This window comes from Natator depressus, chromosome 1 (genome assembly GCF_965152275.1).
Source record: "Natator depressus isolate rNatDep1 chromosome 1, rNatDep2.hap1, whole genome shotgun sequence".
NCBI classification, from domain to species: domain Eukaryota; kingdom Metazoa; phylum Chordata; order Testudines; family Cheloniidae; genus Natator; species Natator depressus.
Window position 1 is genome coordinate 49,455,608 of NC_134234.1, and position 18,535 is coordinate 49,474,142.

The 18,535-nt window shown below is 46.6% G+C and overlaps 1 protein-coding gene across 3 annotated transcripts in view; it reads right to left on the reverse strand.

Moving 5' to 3' along the window:
* Positions 1-5,657: 5,657 nt before the first annotated feature.
* Positions 5,658-18,535, reverse strand: part of LOC141991234 (putative tRNA methyltransferase 9B) — an 85,825-nt gene continuing 72,947 nt past the window's right edge. Inside the window, exons 5-6 of one of the 3 annotated variants that reach the window (XM_074959520.1) lie at positions 17,819-17,887; positions 5,658-7,125 (exon numbers count right to left, since the gene is read on the reverse strand). In XM_074959520.1, coding sequence (XP_074815621.1) covers positions 6,104-7,125; positions 17,819-17,887 — 1,091 coding nt within the window. In that variant the 3' untranslated portion in view covers positions 5,658-6,103. The remainder of the gene's footprint in view (positions 7,126-17,818; positions 17,888-18,535) is intronic. The other 2 variants (XM_074959512.1, XM_074959529.1) reach the window with 2 other exon arrangements.

Genomic DNA, 18,535 nt, shown 5'->3' on the forward strand with positions numbered 1-18,535 from the left:
GCTGATAACATAGTTGGCACTGCCGGTACCGGGGCTTGTCCCGCAGTCAGGGAAACACGCTCCGAGCCGGGGCCACCAGTGGAGCGGTCAGTACTGGACGACCAGGACCGGGCTGAGCGGAGGTTCTTGTCCGGCTGGTGCTGGTTGCTGCATCCCGAAGCTGACCTGTCCGAGTGAGACTGTCTTGGTCGGGTTCTCACATATCAATGGCTTTCGGTGGATCTGCAGTGTATACCCAGCGATCCATGCCTCCCGCTACTCGACCGGTACTGGGACGTTGAACGGGACCAGGAGCTACTACGGACTGGTTGCCGGATCGTCCTGAGTAGGGCGACCTCCTTCTTGGGGACAGGCGATGACGGCCCAGCAATCAGTGGTCTCTGGTGCCCGATCGGTCCTGGGATCATACTGGGCCCTTGGAGATGGTCGGGGCTGGTCCCAGAGTTCTTGCCAGGTGGCGCGTGCCTCACAGGGTCTGCGCCAATCTACCAGCGAGGTACGCCTTGAGTCCCTTGATCGGTGCCCCCGATGTGGGGACTGAAGAGGGCTCCACTGAGCCTGCATCTCCAGTCCTGAGGCTTGGCAGCTGTGGGCGGGTGAACACTGGTGGGATGTCCCTCTCAATGGGGAATAGTGCTGCTGAGGCAGGGACATACACACAGGTCCTAACACAGGTTTTCCCTGAGACCAGGGTACCGCTGGAGCTATTGTGGGCAGCACTGGGAGCGTCAGGATCTCCTGAGCCGCTCGAAGAGCTTCGGATGTCGATGGCACCTGAAGCTGGCTAGGGCCTGCACCGCTATCTGGGGTCTCAGGCAAAGCATGGGATGGGCTGCACCGCTTGACTTGAGCTGGGGCCTGAGTTCCCGATGGGGGCTTTGAGCTGTCCAGCACAGGTTGTGGCTAACCCCCAGCCCTCTCCTTTCCCTTACAGGAGATAGATCTTCTCCTCCCTGTGTTTTTCGGCTTCTTCACCAGAGCCATAGAAAGGGACTGGTGCCGGCTTGTTTGGAACTAACGGAGCACTGTGCATGGAGGCTGCGGTGCTCGGTGCAGAGTCGGACTGCTGCTCTGGTGCCAGAGTGAGTGCCGACTCCATTAGGAGCACTCTTAGACGGATATCGCACTCCTTCTTCGTCCTAGGTTTAGACTTGCAGATACAGCACTTGTCACGTATGTGCCCCTTGCCTAAGCACCTTAGGTAGCTGGTATGTGGATCGCTAATGGGCATAGGCCGTTTGCAATGATTGCAGGGCTTATAGCCTGGGGACCAGGGCGTGCCCCGTCCGAGTCCCGTTTGGGACTAACAAAAAGTTGAGAACTACTACTAAGGGTAACTAAGAAACTACTAACTATATTCAAATATATTAAAGGTTTTCAAAGTTCACAAGAACAGAAAACGAAACAACGCTAGCCGAAGCAGCAGATGTTCCAGCACCATCACTGGCAGCAAGAAGGAACTGAAGGTGGGGGGAGCCAGTGGTACCCCTTATACCGTGTCATGCAGGCGCCACTCCAGGGGGCACCAGAGCCAGACCCCTAAGGATACTGCTGTGAAAGTGGAAAAAGGAATAAAGGAAATTTAAACGCAGACAACTTAGTTTACTTAGGAATAGAGCAAAAGTCAGGCTAACTCTAATAACGTGAGACTTTACGGCAGGGCCTGGGTGAGTAGGAAGTGAGTGGAAAAACTGTAAGAGATGCTGTTTTGACCTTGTGTTAGATAAAAATGAAATGCAGACTGTAGCAGGAACTGCTTAAAACAGTAAGATTTCAGGAAGGAATACGTATAAACAAGACGCGGCTGTTGATCATTTTGTATGCAACAAAAGGTATAAATGCTTGCCCTAATTGTTTATCTGGCGGAGACCTGCCTAGGAAGGGGGAAGCCCTGACCATGCGCACTCTCCCCCTTGCAATTGCTTGAAAATAAACTGTCTCTGACTTGTTGCAAACAACCTAAAAGTGAAAACTGCGTTTTTCTTCCACACTGCTGAGAGAAAAACTTCTGGTACCAGTGCATGTGGCTAGCACACACAGCTAGTATGGAATGGACATGAGCAAGCACTCGAAGAACTCCATCTTTTCTTATATAGATATTTAGATAAAAGAAAAGGAGGACTTGTGGCACCTTAGAGACTAACAAATTTATTTGAGCATAAGCTTTCGTGAGCTACAGCTCACTTCATCGGATGCATTTAGTGGAAAATACAGCGGGGAAATTTATATACACAGAGAACATGAAACAATGGGTGTTACCGTACACACTGTAATGAGAGTGATCAGGTAAGGTCAGCTATTACCAGCAGGAGACTGGGGGTGGGGGGAGGCCTTTCAATCAATACAAAAGGTTTTTCCCCCCCCCCCCTTAGGTCCTTTTCTGCAGAACTGCTGCCGAGCCATTCGGTCCCTAGCCTGTAGCGGTGCATGGGATTCTTCCATCCTAAGTGCAGGACTCTGCATTTGTCCTTGTTGAACCTCATCAGATTTCTTTTGGCCCAATCCTCCAATTTGTCTAGGGCCCTCTGTATCCTATCCCTTCCCTCCAGCATATCTACCTCTCCTCCCAGTTTAGTGTCATCTGCAAACTTGCTGAGGGTGCAATCCACACCATCCTCCAGATCATTTATGAAGATATTGAACAAAACTGGCCTGAGGACCGACCCTTGGGGCACTCCACTTGATACCGGCTGCCAACTAGACATGGAGCCATTGATCACTACCCGTTGAGCCCAACAATCTAGCCAACTTTCTATCCACCTTATAGTCCATTCATCCAGCCCATACTTCTTTAACTTGCTGGCAAGAATACTGTGGGAGACCGTGTCAAAAGCTTTGCTAAAGTCAAGGAACAACACGTCCACCGCTCTCCCCTCATCCACAGAGCCAGTTATCTCGTCATAGAAGGCAATTAGATTAGTCAGGCATGACTTGCCCTTGGTGAATCCATGCTGACTGTTCCTGATCACTTTCCTCTCCTCTAAGTGCTTCAGAATTGATTCCTTGAGGACCTGCTCCATGATTTTTCCAGGGACTGAGGTGAGGCTGACTGGCCTGTAGTTCCCAGGATCCTCCTTTTTCCCTTTTTTAAAGATGGGCACTACATTAGCCTTTTTCCAGTCGTCCGGGACTTCCCCGGATCACCATGAGTTTTCAAAGATAATGGCCAATGGCTCTGCAATCACACCCGCCAACTCCTTTAGCACTCTCGGCTGCAGCGCATCCGGCCCCATGGACCTGTGCTCGTCCAGCTTTTCTAAATAGTGCCGAACCACTTCTTTCTCCACAGAGGGCTGGTCACCTCCTCCCCATGCTGTGATGCCCAGCGCAGCAGTCTGGGAGCTGACATTGTTCGTGAAGACAGAGGCAAAAATAGCATTGAGTTCATTAGCTTTTTCCACATCGTCTGTCACTAGGTTGCCTCCCTCATTCAGTAAGGGGCCCACACTTTCCTTGACTTTCTTCTTGTTGCTAACATACCTGAAGAAACCCTTCTTGTTACTCTTAACATCTCTTGCTAGCTGCAGCTCCAGGTATGATTTTGCCTTCCTGATAAAGTGGTAAATCCTGAGGTAACTGATTCTTGGGCTTTGTCAATGGTAACCACAGAAAACACGCTCCTGTATAAATGGCAGTTTCGGCTGGCGAATGTTTAGAAACATACATCGATGTTTGGATATTGTCCTATAATATTGCCTTTTTCCTCTGTCCATGTTAATGCTGTTTTTATTTTCTCTCCTGCAAACCTCACATAATTAGGGCCCTATCCTGTGAGGTGCTGAACATCATTTGTGACGGATTAAGTACCCTAAACTGCCCCTGGACTTCATAGGAGTCAAAGGCACTCACCACTTCAGCATTGGACCAGAAGTCATTATTTCTTGTTCTTCTCTAAGGCTGACTAATCAACATTCTTAGTAGCACCATGCGCACGAAGGTAGGCCCTCGCTCGAGAAATTAATTTCTCTGAGAAGCACACATAAAGAACAGAAGTTGCTAGAAACCTAAGTATTTCTACAGAAGGTAAAATTCCTTTAAGATAAGCTGGCTACCATCTGTCACATGGGTCCGGTTCAGGCACATGTCTGTGGGAGGAACAGCAGCAGGACCAGAAGTATTAGAACTCAAGATGGTGGCATATCACATTTTGGAGCAGGGAGGGAGACAACTGGTAGCTGGGGTGGATGGTACCATTAGTAGGAGCAGCAGGGTGCAACTTTGTAACTGAGAGAAGAAAGTCAAGATGAGATACTTTAGTTGGTGTCTGGGAGGATTGAACATTTTCTGGGAGAAAGATGGATCAGATTGCTTTGGAAATACCAGAGTTCAAGGGGAGAGACTGGCTGCTTCAGACAAACACACTTATCCATAGCTTTTCTGCAGGTTAACAATCTGTTAAACAATGGGAAAATGAATGACACATTAGTGAAAGTCTGTAAAGTAGAATGACATCACTGCCACTTAATACATTATAAAGTCACAGTTGGGGAAACTATTAAAATCCTTTCACTGTGGAACAATGATATAACATAATTATAGCTGTATTTATATTTTGAAGCTAATAATGATTTTTGTTCATTTGCACAAAAGTACTAACATCATGGGAAAAAGCCCAGTATTGTGGAAACAGACACTATGGATGGAAGAGACCAATTAGATTAAGCAGTCTGTTTCCCTGCAAATATAATATGTAGCACAGTACTCTGCAGATTACATAAATTCTATTTCAGGAAGTAGAGAAAATTTCATTAGAGATATTACAGCCAAATCGAATTAAAGTTACATTAAAATCATTGATTACTGTACAGTTCCTTACTACTCTTTAAGATACAATATACATAAGGCTAAATTCTTAGTAAGACACATTAAGAATTTCCTAAGGCACTGGACATGACAGTGTCTTTCCCCAGAAAACAGGATTACATTTTAGTTTCGTGATTCCAGAACCTAAAGAAAAGAAACTAGCGAAAACCTTTGGACAAGAACACAAACCACCTAAAGCAGTGGCCATTAGGGACAGCAGTAACTGATGATTTTTGCCACTGACCTGCTATGTGGCTTTGAGCAAGTTTCCCTATCTGTAAAACGGGAATAATGAAACTTACCTCCTTTGTAGAAAACTATGTCTATAGATGAAAAAAGTCTTAAAAGCATAACTATTGCATTCTAGTGTTGATAAATACTATTTCCTTGCCTTCACCTGTTGTCATCCAAGCATTTTTCTGTATCATCATCATTCATTTTAGCAATTTAAATGGCTTATTAAGAATTCCCTTGATTCTTCTCCCAGATTTTGACACAGAGAGGAAGAAGATTTTTGTTTTGAACATACATTTCAAACTCAGAGAAATACACAGATTTAAGATTTATTGGGTGGTGGTGGTGGGAGGTTATGTTGTGATATATACTTGAGTAGGTCCATTGTATTCTCACCTGTGACAGTTAGGGGGCAACAGATGAGCTGTCTAAACTTATCTGACTGGGTGTCCCCAGCTACTGTCTCTGGTACTTGGGTTATATATACCTGGTACTTCTTTTAGGAGGACTGTCTCTCTACTGTGACTTGAGATATCATATAGAATGATAGGCAGACTGTAATAAAATAATGAATCCTTCTCAAAGTACCATCAGCCTTATATTACTCCAAGCCGCAACACATAATACATTTTAAATATAAAAAGACATTAAAGATAATAAATTATTATAAATGAATAACAAACATCTTTAATATTCATATAAAAACATCCCAACAGGGAAAACTTATAAATGCATTTTAACTATTCTAAAACAACAAAAAGCAAAACTGACAGCTACTATTAAAAAGCCCTGGAAAAATGTATCCAACCTGAAATCGTATCCAATGTATCTTAAAATGTATCCAAGCTGAAATTACCATTATAGAAGGAAATGTTTCTATAAAATGATTTTAAAAGGGTATATGACTGTGACAGTCAAGTACAAAACAAAAGAAACAAAGTCACAGAGAGAGTCAAAGCACAAGATGGGGATAAAAAGCTTGGGGGACGATTTCAAAGACACCAAGCACCGAACTCCCATTGACTTTCAAATGTAGTCAGGCATCTGTGCCTTTGAAAATCTTCCCCTAGATCTTCCACACATGAATCTTTTCTGCAATCACACACCAATTTGCATGGTCAAAGTATGAATGAATAACATGTAGCTCAGGAACATGATGTTCAATCAGTTCAACCAACTCCCCTTCTTTAAAAACATGGTAGTACCTAAGACAAGCCCCATTTGGACTCCTTTGCGGCTGTTTGTTCCGTGTGGCCATGGAACAATCATTGTCTGTATCCTGTAGAGAGCTGTCTGTTTTGCTTCTATTTTGGAGTTTGTGGAAAGCTGATTGTTTTGGGTGATAATCTATTTTAAGTTGCTGTTTGATATCTTTTTGATGGGAAAGCAGGTCAGGTAAACACACTCTGTTGCAGTCATGAATTATAGCTGGAGACATTGGGGGCTGCTTAGTGTCCTGGCCTAATTCTGAACAACAACTTTTGAAAGGCACTGGGTGAAATATCATAGGTGACCCTGGTTCTACAGCTACTTCAGAAGCCTTATCTTCAGAATTCTGCCTACAACGCAAAGACAAGTTGGAAATACGCTTCATGAAGCCACCTTGCCTGATTTGTTCAAAAAGCATTCCCCTGTTTGATTCATCTAGCTGAATATTGCAACTGGAAAATGTGCTAAGCTCTCTTTGGTGCCACTGATTACTCAAGTCTAATACGGAATCAAGTGATCCCGAAAAGAGAGACCATCTCAAGGATTTTTCAAATAAGTTTTGCATGGTTTCCTTCTCCCCCACAAAGGATGAGCTTCTTGCTTTCAAAGTGCCAGCTAACTTAGCGGAGTGTTGGTCCAAAGCCAGCCTTTTGTCCTTTTGATTAATTGATTTCTGTATTCCACGTGAACAAGTGTTACTCAAGGTCCAGGAAGGTGGTGAAGGATTCCAAGGAACAAAGACATCCTGCTTTTCAAATTTTCGCCGTTTTTGCTCCATTGCCCACACGTATATCATCATCTGGCCACCTACTCTCAAGGTGCGAGCCATCTCCTTTATTGCTCGCACGCGCCGCTCCTTTGTTGAAAAATGGTGGATCACTGGAACAGAACATATAAAGGGAATAAATATCCATCGAGTCACTAATGAATAGAACACGGAAAAATACTGGTTCTGACACATTGGTTTGAACCCCACGAAAGGATCATCGGTCTTCTACTGTACTACACAATGCTACAGCCTTTCCATATGTGAAAGGAACTCAGAGCAGATTTATTTTATAAATACAATGAAATTAAAATGCATGTATTGGTGCTAGTGACAAGTTCCAGATTGACAGCAACTGCGGTTCCACTTACTCAGGAAAGAAGAAAAAAAACTGGTAGCTTCCCTATTTTTTACCCTGTTAGCATGGCTCAACTGTGGTCTGAAGAGAGTGCTTTTAAGGGAATAAAGGTCTACCCATTCAATATAAATTTACTCCAGTAAGAGTGACACAAGGATGCCAATTATTGTGACGTGGACACCTGTTAAATAAAAACTGGACTGAAATCACCTATTCATTTTGCTTAAGTAATTGAACAGCCACCGAACAACTAATACAATAAAGATAATCTGTCACCACTAGTTCTGGGTGAATTTAAACCATTGATATAGCAGTGAAAGGGTCCATAGCCAGTTACCAGTCATCTAGTCTTGCTAGTTCACAGTGTTAAAGATAATTTGTTGAATAATTACAGTCCTATTTTTATTTAGTAAAATATATATGCTATTATCAATAGTTAAAGGATAGTGAGAACTTGGTAGTTTCAGTAGCATAAAGGTTTTTATTACCTCATAGGTAAAGTGTTTTGAGATCTACTGACAAGAAGTGCTATATTATTATTATTTTACTATGATATGGTCTTGTTTTTATGTTCATAACTTTCTGAACCATTCACCTTCACAGCTGAAATTTTCCATGCTTGATCCAAAGCCCTTTAGGCCACATTTAAGTTATGAGAAAATGAAAAATAAATACATTTTCCTATCACAAAAAATCATCATCTCACTCTTTTAGACAACACTACTGAAAAAAATGGCTGAAGTTTGAAACTTAACATGGCCATAGTCCTCACAGAAGCCAAGTGTGAAAACAAATTAGTTTTGATTAAACAAAGATGTAACTATCTGAAGATTGCATAATGAGCATGCACAGTAGAAATGTTCCTATGTCTACAAGTCTCCCCTTTATGCTGTGTCTGGGTGGATAGTTATTTACAGAATGTTGCAATAAATAGTTGTCACTGGATGGGCCAAATTCTGAAGTCAAACTCAGGCAAATCCCCCAAAGACTTTACCCACAAAAGCTTTGCTTGAGTCAGAACTGAGTTCAGGATTTGACTGACATCAGTAAAAAATGTGCCCAAATACCACCTGTGTAGGGCTCAAGATCTGGCACAGCATTTTGCCTGAATGAACACTGAGGGCCAGATTCTGATCTTAATTATACTGGAAAAATTCCATGTTAGACAATAACAGATATCAGATTCTGGTATAGAGTAGGGACTTCAGGATTTGGTTGATTGGTGATAGGGGTATGAATTCCATATTTACGTTGAAGGCAAGGTATAACTAAGGAGCAGTCAAGGATTTTAGCGGTAGTGGCAGAGAGAAAAGGACTAATATTAAAGAAGTTGTTCAAGATAGAGCAACCAAATTTGATGCAAGTCTGGATATGGGAAGATGAGAGAGAGAGAGAAGTCAAACAGAACATTGAGGTTGTGAACATTTTTGATGGGGAAGATGCTGAACACAAGCTATGACTACACATCTTCATGAGATCTGGGTATGGAAATGGTTTTGCTCAATGTGTATTACTTGTTATTTTTATCCAATCTGTTCCCTAAATTTTCTTTAGTGAAAATGCCCACACAAATTACTGCCTGTGTTTTTATGCACTATCACCTCAAGCTTCGGTGATAAAGTAACTTTGGGTTATAGTGCTGAAGTGCCTGCCCCCATAGGCAAATTATACATCTCACTGGGGAAAACTGTCTCCCCCCTTACAGAAATGGATGTGCACAAATGCTGGCAGCATAGCTAGATGTTCAGCACATCCTTATCTGTCAGGGTGAGGAATGTCCAGTCAGATCTGCTTTCCCTCAGAGAAAAGAAAAAAGAGATACTTCTACAATAAAAAGAATAACAGCATGGAATCAAGCTAAAATAGGGAAACACTGCCTGAAATGAATGATGAATTCACCTTCTCTGCAGCAATGCGAAGATCAAAAGCTAATCTTTAAAGAAATAGGCTCTTTCAACATCTTGTTATTCAGCTACTCTGCCTGTATGTTTCACTGGTTCTCAAAGAACAGAAATCCATTCCAAAAATGCTAAAATTCTACAGCAATAGCTGAGAGTCTGACATTGAAACATTATGGTCATTTTAATTAAAAAGGATTCCAGTAGCATTTAAAGGGTTACAGTTTATTAATAAAACCTTCAGATGCTTAGGAAAAGTTTAGTGTTGGTACAATGAATGTGTGTAGAAATGAAGAGTAAGTTTCAAATTCCCTGAGTGATGCATTCATTACATTCAAAAAGGCATAACCTGAGGAAGCAAAGAGAAAGTGTTCTCCTACGATAACATCAAGTTGCACTTAAATCTCAGATCCTCATGAGACTTATGCATTTTTCTTTTTAACCAAAGGTACACTTGTCAGGGACCACAATTAGAACACTCCCAGCCACCCAAAGCAGGCTGCTTATGGGAAAAAATATTTCACTTTTTTTTATATATTCAAATCTTTATAGAGGGAAGCTACATATAACTAAATATTAGTTAATTTACAATAAGGTCTTGTTTCAAAGACAGAGCTACTTGCTTTCTTAACTTTGTTGGCAAGGATATATAAATATTCATTTTGAACGTGATTTCACCCTCCACTAGCACCAAATTAAATAGCATTGAGCCTGATTCTTCATTCTCTTAAAGCCTCAGGACTGCTTAAGTTACACTAGGAGCACCAGCCCCCAAAGGGCCAGTCAGACAATCATGGATCAGCAGAGCGCAGCAGTGGTCCAGTCACCCTCCCCCACTTTCTCCAGCAGCACTCCCTACACAAGAGCCAGGGGGCATAGGAATTGATATGCTAGCTCTATGCTTCCAGGGAACTCCTGAGTTGGCTAGTCAAGCTACCTTTATGGTTGTTTTAAGGTACCAGAACACCACAAAACAGCCTTAACAAAAGGCCAGAATCTGGCCCTGTAGCCATGACCCTGAAATATATTTATGTCTTAACAGGACAGTGACCAATACCTTAAATGAAAAGTGGTGTTTATTTGTTTTGTTTTAAAATTAAAAAAAAAAATCCCATTGGCTGAAATTACCGAGCATCAGTTTTGTCCTCAACCATAAGAATAATGAAGGTTTAGGGGAAGTGAAAGAGACAGAATAAGTGTTGCCATATATGAAATAAAAGTTCTGTCCTGCACATTCTGTCACAGAACCACTGACTTCAACATGAGTAAGGGTTTACAGATCAAACCCCATTTCCTTCTTGGTGCAGATACCACCCACAATATAGGGGGGAAAACGGATCATAGAATCATAGAATATCAGGGTTGGAAGGGACCTCAGGAGGTCATCTAGTCCAACCCCCTGCTCAAAGCAGGACTGATCCCCAACTAAATCATCCCAGCCAGGGCTTTGTCAAGCCTGACCTTAAAAACCTCTAAGGAAGGGGATTCCACCACCTCCCTAGGTAACGCATTCCAGTGCTTCCCCACCCTCCTAGTGAAAAAGTGTTTCCTAATATCCAACCTAAACCTCCCCCACTGCAACTTGAGACCATTACTCCTCGTTCTGTCATCTGCTACCACTGAGAACAGTCTAGATCCATCTTCTTTGGAACCCCCTTTCAGGTAGTTGAAAGCAGCTACCAAATCCCCCCTCATTCTTCTCTTCTGCAGACTGAACAATCCCAGTTCCCTCAGCCTCTCCTCATAAGTCATGTGTTCCAGCCCCCTAATCATTTTTGTTGCCCTTCGCTGGACTCTCTCCAATTTTTCCACATCCTTCTTGTAGTGCGGGGCCCAAAACTGGACACAGTACTCCAGATGAGGACTCACCAATGTCGAATAGAGGGGAATGATCACGTCCCTCGATCTGCTGGCTATGCCCCTACTTATATATCCCAAAATGCCATTGGCCTTCTTGGCAACAAGGGCACACTGTTGACTCATATCCAGCTTCTCGTCCACTGTCACTCCTAGGTCCTTTTCCACAGAACTGCTGCCTAGCCATTCGGTCCCTAGTCTGTAGCGGTGCATTGGATTCTTCCGTCCTAAGTGCAGGACCCTGCACTTATCCTTGTTGAACCTCATCAGATTTCTTTTGGCCCAATCCTCCAATTTGTCTAGGTCCCTCTGTATCCTATCCCTACCTGCCAACGTATCTACCACTCCTCCTAGTTTAGTATCATCCGCAAATTTGCTGAGAGTGCAATCCACACCATCCTCCAGATCATTTATGAAGATACTGAACAAAACCGGCCCCAGGACCGACCCTTGGGGCACTCCACTTGATACCGGCTGCCATCTAGACATGGAGCCATTGATCACTACCCGTTGAGCCCAACAATCTAGCCAACTTTCTACCCACCTTATAGTGCATTTATCCAGCCCATACTTCTTTAACTTGCTGACAAGAATACTCTGGGAGACCGTGTCAAAAGCTTTGCTAGTCAAGAAACAATACATCCACTGCTTTCCCTTCATCCACAGAACCAGTAATCTCATCATAGAAGGCAATTAGATTAGTCAGGCATGACTTGCCCTTGGTGAATCCATGCTGACTGTTCCTGATCACTTTCCTCTCCTCTAAGTGCTTAAGAATTGATTCCTTGAGGACCTGCTCCATGATTTTTGCAGGGACGGAGGTGAGGCTGACTGGCCTGTAGTTCCCAGGATCCTCCTCCTTCCCTTTTTTAAAGATGGGCACTACATTAGCCTTTTTCCAGTCGTCTGGGACTTCCCCCGATTGCCATGAGTTTTCAAAGATAATGGCCAATGGCTCTGCAATCACAGCCGCTAACTCCTTTAGCACTCTCGGATGCAACGCATCCAGCCCCACGGACTTGTGCACGTCCAGCTTTTCTAAATAGTCCCTAACCACTTCTTTCTCCACAGAGGGTGAGATCATGTCCATTCCAATCAGGTGTGTGTGCGCACACATGCACAGTAGCCAGAAGATTTTTCCCCTAGCAGCAGCTGCAGGGTCGGCCTCGGTGCCCCCTGAAGTTGCACCTCCATGGCACTCAATATAGAGCCCTGCTGACCCTCCACCCCCTCAGTTCCTTCTTGTCAGCTACTCCGACAGAGGGGTAGGAGGGTGGGTATTGGAATGGACATGAACAATACATCTCAAAAAACAACAGTTATGAGAAGGCGAGTAACCGTTTTTTCAAGTGCTTGTTCATGTCAATTCCAATCAGGTGACTCTCAAGCCCAATTTCAGGAGGCGGGCTTGGAGTCATCCACTGATTGGAGCACTGCTCGTCCAAAGGCCACATCGTCTCGGGCCTGCTGGGTGATCGCATAGTGCGTGGTGAAAGGGTAGACGGAGGACCACGTCGCCGCTCTGCAGATTTCCTGGGTGGGAACCTGCACCAGGAATGCTGTTGAAGAGGCCTGCGCCCTGGTGGAGTGTGCGGTGATCGGAGGAGCAGGCACCCCAGCCAGGTTGTCACACTCTCGGATGCAGGACATGATCCATGACAAAATCTGTTGAGAAGAGACAGGCAGACCTTTCATTCTGTCCACCACTGCCACAAATAACTGGACGGACTTCCAGAATGGCTTCGTTCTCTCGATGTAGAAGGCTAGCGCTCTGCGGACATCTAAAGAGCGAAGCCTCTGCTCCCTGCCGCTGGAGTGCGGCTTAGGATAGAATACAGGGAGGAAGATGTCCTGGTTGATGTGAAACTGGGAGACAACCTTCTGGGGGAGGGAAGCTGGGTGAGGCCTGAGCCGAACCTTGACCTTAGAGAACACAGTATAAAGGGGCTCTGATGTTAGGGCCTTGAGCTCAAACACCCTCCTGGCTGAGGTTATCGCTACCAGAAACGCCACCTTGTATGAGAGAGTTGCCAAAGGTTCAAAGGGCGGTCCCATGAGTCTGGAAAGGACCAGATTGAGGTCCCAATCCGGGACAGGCTGTCGGACATGCGGATATAGCCTGTCGAGACCTTTAAGGAAATAGCTAACCACAGGGTTAGCAAAGACTAAGTGGCCCTCTGCGTCTGAGTGGAAGGCAGAGATGGCGGCCAAGTGATCCCTTACTGACGACATGGACAGTCCCTGCTGCTTGAGATGGAGAAGACAGTCCAGTATAAGTGGCACAGAGGTGAGCGTTAGGGACGAACGGTGCTGCGCTGACCAGATTGAAAATCTCTTTTACTTGGCAAGGTAGGTAGCCCTCATGGAGGGCTTCCTGCTGCCAAGGAGGACTTGTCTAACCTGATCCAAGCAAGAAAGCTTCGTCAGATTCAGCCATGGAGCTTCCATGCTGTGAAGTGCAGTGACTTGAGGTTCAGGTGTTGGAGACGGCTGTGATCCTGAGTTAATAAATTCAGGAAGAGCGGCAGGGTGACTGGAGCTTCCATGGACATTTCCAGGAGTGATATGTACCAGTGCTGGCGGGACCAGGCTGGAGCTATCAACATCACCGAAGCTTGCTCCCGCTGCACCTTGAGGAGCACCTTGTGAATGAAAGGGAGAGGCAGAAACGCATATAAGAGATGGCTTCCCCATGGGAGGAGGAACGCGTCCGTGATGGAACCAGGGCTGTGATTCAGGAAAGAGCAAAACTGCTGGCACTTCCTGCTGCGTCGCGTGGCTAACAGGTTTAATCTGGGGAAAGCCCCTGAGTTCATAACATCCGGGTGAAGGGACCACTCGTGGCCGCGGAACAACCTGCTGAGATAGTCCACCAACTTGTTCTGTACTCTGGGGAGGTATGATGCTTGCAGGTGTATTGAATGCTCTACATAGAAGTCCGATAGCATGAGGGCTTCCTGGCATAGGGGAGAGGCATGTGCACCCTCCCCCCACCCCGTTTGTTGATATAAAACATTGCTGTGGTGTTGTCTGTCATAACTGATACACATCTCCCTGTCAAGTGGGCTCAGAAAGTCTGGCATGCCAGGCATACCACTCTCATCTCTCTGACATTGATTTGGAGAGCGAGTTTTGCCTGAGACCAGAGGCCTTGTATCCTAAGGTCTCCCAAACGTGCTTCCCAGCCCAAGGCTGACCCATCCGTCACTAGTGAGAGAGACGGCTGAGGGCTGGTGAAGGGGACCCCTGCACCTACTACCTGTGGGTCGAGCCACCACAGGAGGGAGTCAAGTACCGGGCGAGACAGGGTTACGATCCTGTCCAAGCTGTCCCGGACTGGCCGATACACTGACACTAGCCACGACTGAAGAGGCTGAAGTCTGAGTCTGGCATGTTGTACTACGTAGGTACAAGCGGCCATGTGTCCTAAAAGTGTCACGCAATTCCTTGCTGTGGTAGTGAACTGCCTGAGACCTCGAATGATGTTGCAAAGGGCTCAAAATCTTGCTTCCCGAAGAAATGCTATGGTCTGTGTTGAGTCCAGTACCTCCCCCACAAACACTATCCTCTGAACTGGGGACAGTTTTGATTTCCCCTCATTCAGCAGAAGGCCCAACTTGTGGAAAGATGCTCTTATGAAGGCGACTTGCATCTCCACTTGAGTCCTGGATCGGCCCTTGATCAGGCAGTTGTCGAGGTACGGGAGCACCTGTACGTGTCGCCTGCGCAGGAACGTGGCCACGACTGCCATGCACTTGGTGAACACTCGAGGTGCTGCTGACAGGCCAAATGGGAGGACTGTGAACTGGTAGTGGGTACTGTTCACCACTAACCTGAGGTATTTTCTGTGGGACGGAGTTACTGCTATGTGAAAATATGCATCCTTCAAGTCGACGGTGGCATACCAGTCTCCTGGATCCAATGAAGGGATGACGGAGGCCAGGGAGACCATGCAGAACTTTAATTTCTTCACAAACCTGTTGAGTTCTTGCAGGTCTAGGATGAGCCTGAGCCTGAGTCCGCCCTTGACTTTCAGTATTAGGAAATACTGGGAATAGAAGCCCTTACCCTTCTGCTCCTGAGGATCCTCTTCCACCGCCCCTGCTCATGAGAGGGTCCCTGAAGAGAGTTGAGGAAAGGGGGTGGAAGGGCAGGAGAGCACAGAATTGGATGGAGTTTCCCCTCTCTATTGTGTGGAGCACCCAGTGGTCTGAAGTAATACGGGACCATGCACGGTAGAAAGGGGATAGTCGGGACAAAAAGGTAAGGCGGGGTGGATCCAGATCTCGCTCTGATGCGCCATCCTCAACTGCACTTTCAAATGGCCTGTTTCAGGCCAGGGTCTTGGTTGTGTCTACGATGGTTTTTATGAGCGGCAGGGCAATACGAGAAGGTCCAGAGGGCGTGAGGATATCCACCATGGGATCAGAATCCTCGACTACCTCCTCTGCCTTGATGTCCAGACCCTGGGAAGCCTGGCACAGCAGATGCTGTAACACCCTGCTGTCTTCAAGCGCCAGGGCTATGGCAGTGCCTGCCAGCGCCTTGTCCGGCGACGAGAAGGAGACCCCCATGAAAGGTGGCTGCTCCCTGCTGTCAGCACCCAAGGGGTCCCATGACTCTCGGGGGTCCCAAGCAGGTGCCGACACTGACGGTGCCATGCCCCTCGGTGCTGGGGCTGTCGGCTCCGAACTCGGTGTCGAAATCGGTATTGGAACCTCTGTCGGTGCCATCGATGGTGCTGAAGCCAACGTCAGTGCCGATGCCACTAATGGTGCTGAAGCGGACGTCAGTGCCGAAGCCGTTGACGTAGGTGGTGGCGGCACAGTGGCTGGTCATTCGGCTGAAAGAGGAATAAAGGTGGCCAAACTACCAAAGCCTGGCTCTGGTGGAAGGCCCAGGGAGTCCAGAAGGGCCACTACGATGGATTCTGCCATTGCAGCAGCCACGATGCTGGGTAAGCCCGTCTCTTGCACTGCGGACCTGGACTTCCTGGCTCCTGCTCCTATTGGAGTGGTAGGAGTAGAAGTCAGACTCTGACTCTGAGGTCTCCAAAAAGGAAGACCACAGAGGAGCCGTACTTCGGGGCACCAATCATTGGGAGCTTGGGAACCGACTGGGTTCTCTCTGGAGGAGCTGGTGTCGGAGGGTGCTGTGGAGGAGAGCACTGGGACATCATTGCCAGCTTCCCTCTTGATTGCACCTGTGGGGTGGGGTGGTGCCGAAGGTGCCGGTGTCTCCTCCATCCTAGGGGGAGGAGTCCTGAGCAAGGAGTCAGCAAGTCCTGAGCCACTGCAAAAGCCTCCAGAGTTGAGGGGAGTGGCAGTTGCTGGCCACTAGGGTCCGGCGAGCATGGTGGGCCTCGAGTCAACAGGAGTCGACATGGCCCTGCCCGGGGATCTAGTGCTGTGGCCCGACTGGGATCTCACAGTCATCGGCTCCTTGGATTCAGCTCAGGGAGAACGAACCCTCTCCGGCTTCTTTTTCTTCTAAGCCACCGGTGAGTGAGACCGGTGCCTACCTGCTGAGTGGTTGCGGGAGGAGCCATTCCGGTGCCGAGCATCTCGGGAAGAGTCCTTTTTCAGCACCAGTTCCCAGGATGATGATGCTGGGGCGCTCCGCATCCATGAGGACATGCTGGGAGCGGGGTCCCTGACCCCGGATCCGACTAGGGCCAGAGAGCTGCCTCCATAAGTAGCACTTTAAGTCGCTGTTCCCTTTCTTTAAGAATTCTGGAATGCAGCTCGCAGCAGATTTTACAACAGTCCTTTTGGTGACCTTCCCCTAGGCACCTTAAACAAGAGGCATGAGGGTCGCTCTTTGGCATGCACTTAGTGCAGACCTCACAGGGGACCGCAGCATACCATGGCTGTGGGGATTCGGAAGCGGGGGTGAGACCCCCAACTAACTCTAAACTAACGACCAACTATAGACAAATGACGAAGATAGAGGCAATTGCTGAAGCAAGGGCTATGGGACGTTCCAGCTAACCGTCACTGGCGGCAAGAAGGAACTGAGGGAGTGGAGGTTCGGCAGGGCCCTATATTGAGCACCATGGAGGCATGACTCCAGGGGGCGCCCAGGCCGACCCGATGGGTGCTGCTATGGAAAAAATCTTCCTGCTACCGTGCCCGTGGAATTGACATGAACAAGCACTCAAAGAAGAACAGAGGTTACTGGTTAACTTTTGTGTACTCTCTAGTAGAGGAAAACACAGTGTAGGGCCTAAATTACCTACAGCCATTGATTGTGTGTTGGACCTCACAACCTACTTAGGGTGGGCCTAGCCTGTTCTGGGATGGGAGACTATCAAGGCAAAATCTAGGTGCTGCAAAAAGTGGTGCTCGCACTTTAGTAAGGGGCACTTTACAGCCAGTACTGAACCAGAATCCCAGTATGGTGCTTAAGGGTGCTGTAATCCTAGAGGTGCTATCTTTCAGAAAGGTATATTCAAGTTCCCAAACAATTGTGGTCATCGACCATTCAAACACACGCGTCATCCTTAGGGTGCTATGGTGAGGGAGGGGAGTGAGTTAGCTATACTGCTGTCTCTCTCCTCCTCTGTATCCCTGCGTGCAGCAGTCCCTTCTCCCTGTTTCTTCCACACCCTCTCAGCTGCTCAGTGTAGCCTCTTTTCCCATGACCACTAGAAAAGAGCCCTCCCTCTCAGTGAACTAACCTGTCACCACTCACCTGTCTCTGCTTGCACCTTCAGAGCTTGCACAGAGCTGTACAAAGTTGCATCCAGTGTTACAAAAACTGCTAAAAAAACAAAAGCAAAGAGTTTTGGAACTGATCTCATGTGTCAGGGCATAAGCCAACCTCTAGTCACTGTGGGTTAGGACAAAAATTTCTAATCAAATTTCCTTATTCTATAACTACCTACTGTAGGGTTCCTTGCACCTTTCCATGAAGCACTTGATGCTGATCACTCATGAGTAGGATGCTGGACGAGGTGAATCAGAGGTCTGGTCTAATCTAATCTGGCAATTCTTATGTTTTTATGTTTGTGCCAGCTTCTCCCCATCATAGCTTATTCTGCTGTCACTGGACTGCTGCTGGCTCCTGGCAAGAGATGGGGCAGCCGGGTAAAGCAGGGCCTGATTACTGGTGGAGGAGATGTTAGGTGGATTCTCCATCACTGACAATTTTTAAATCAAGATTGGATTTTTTTTTTAAAAGATATACTCTAGTTCAAAAGAAATTATTTTGGGGAAGGTCTATTGCCTGTGCTATACATGAGATCAGACTAGATGATCACAATGGTCCCCTCCAACCCTGGACTCTATGAATCAGTGGTTTTTACTCCTCCACCACCCACTCACTGGTCCTTTGCCCTACTCCACCATGCTGTGGTAACCCCCTGAATTTCTTAAGTAAATGGGTAGTCCTGAAGGTGTTTTACATTCT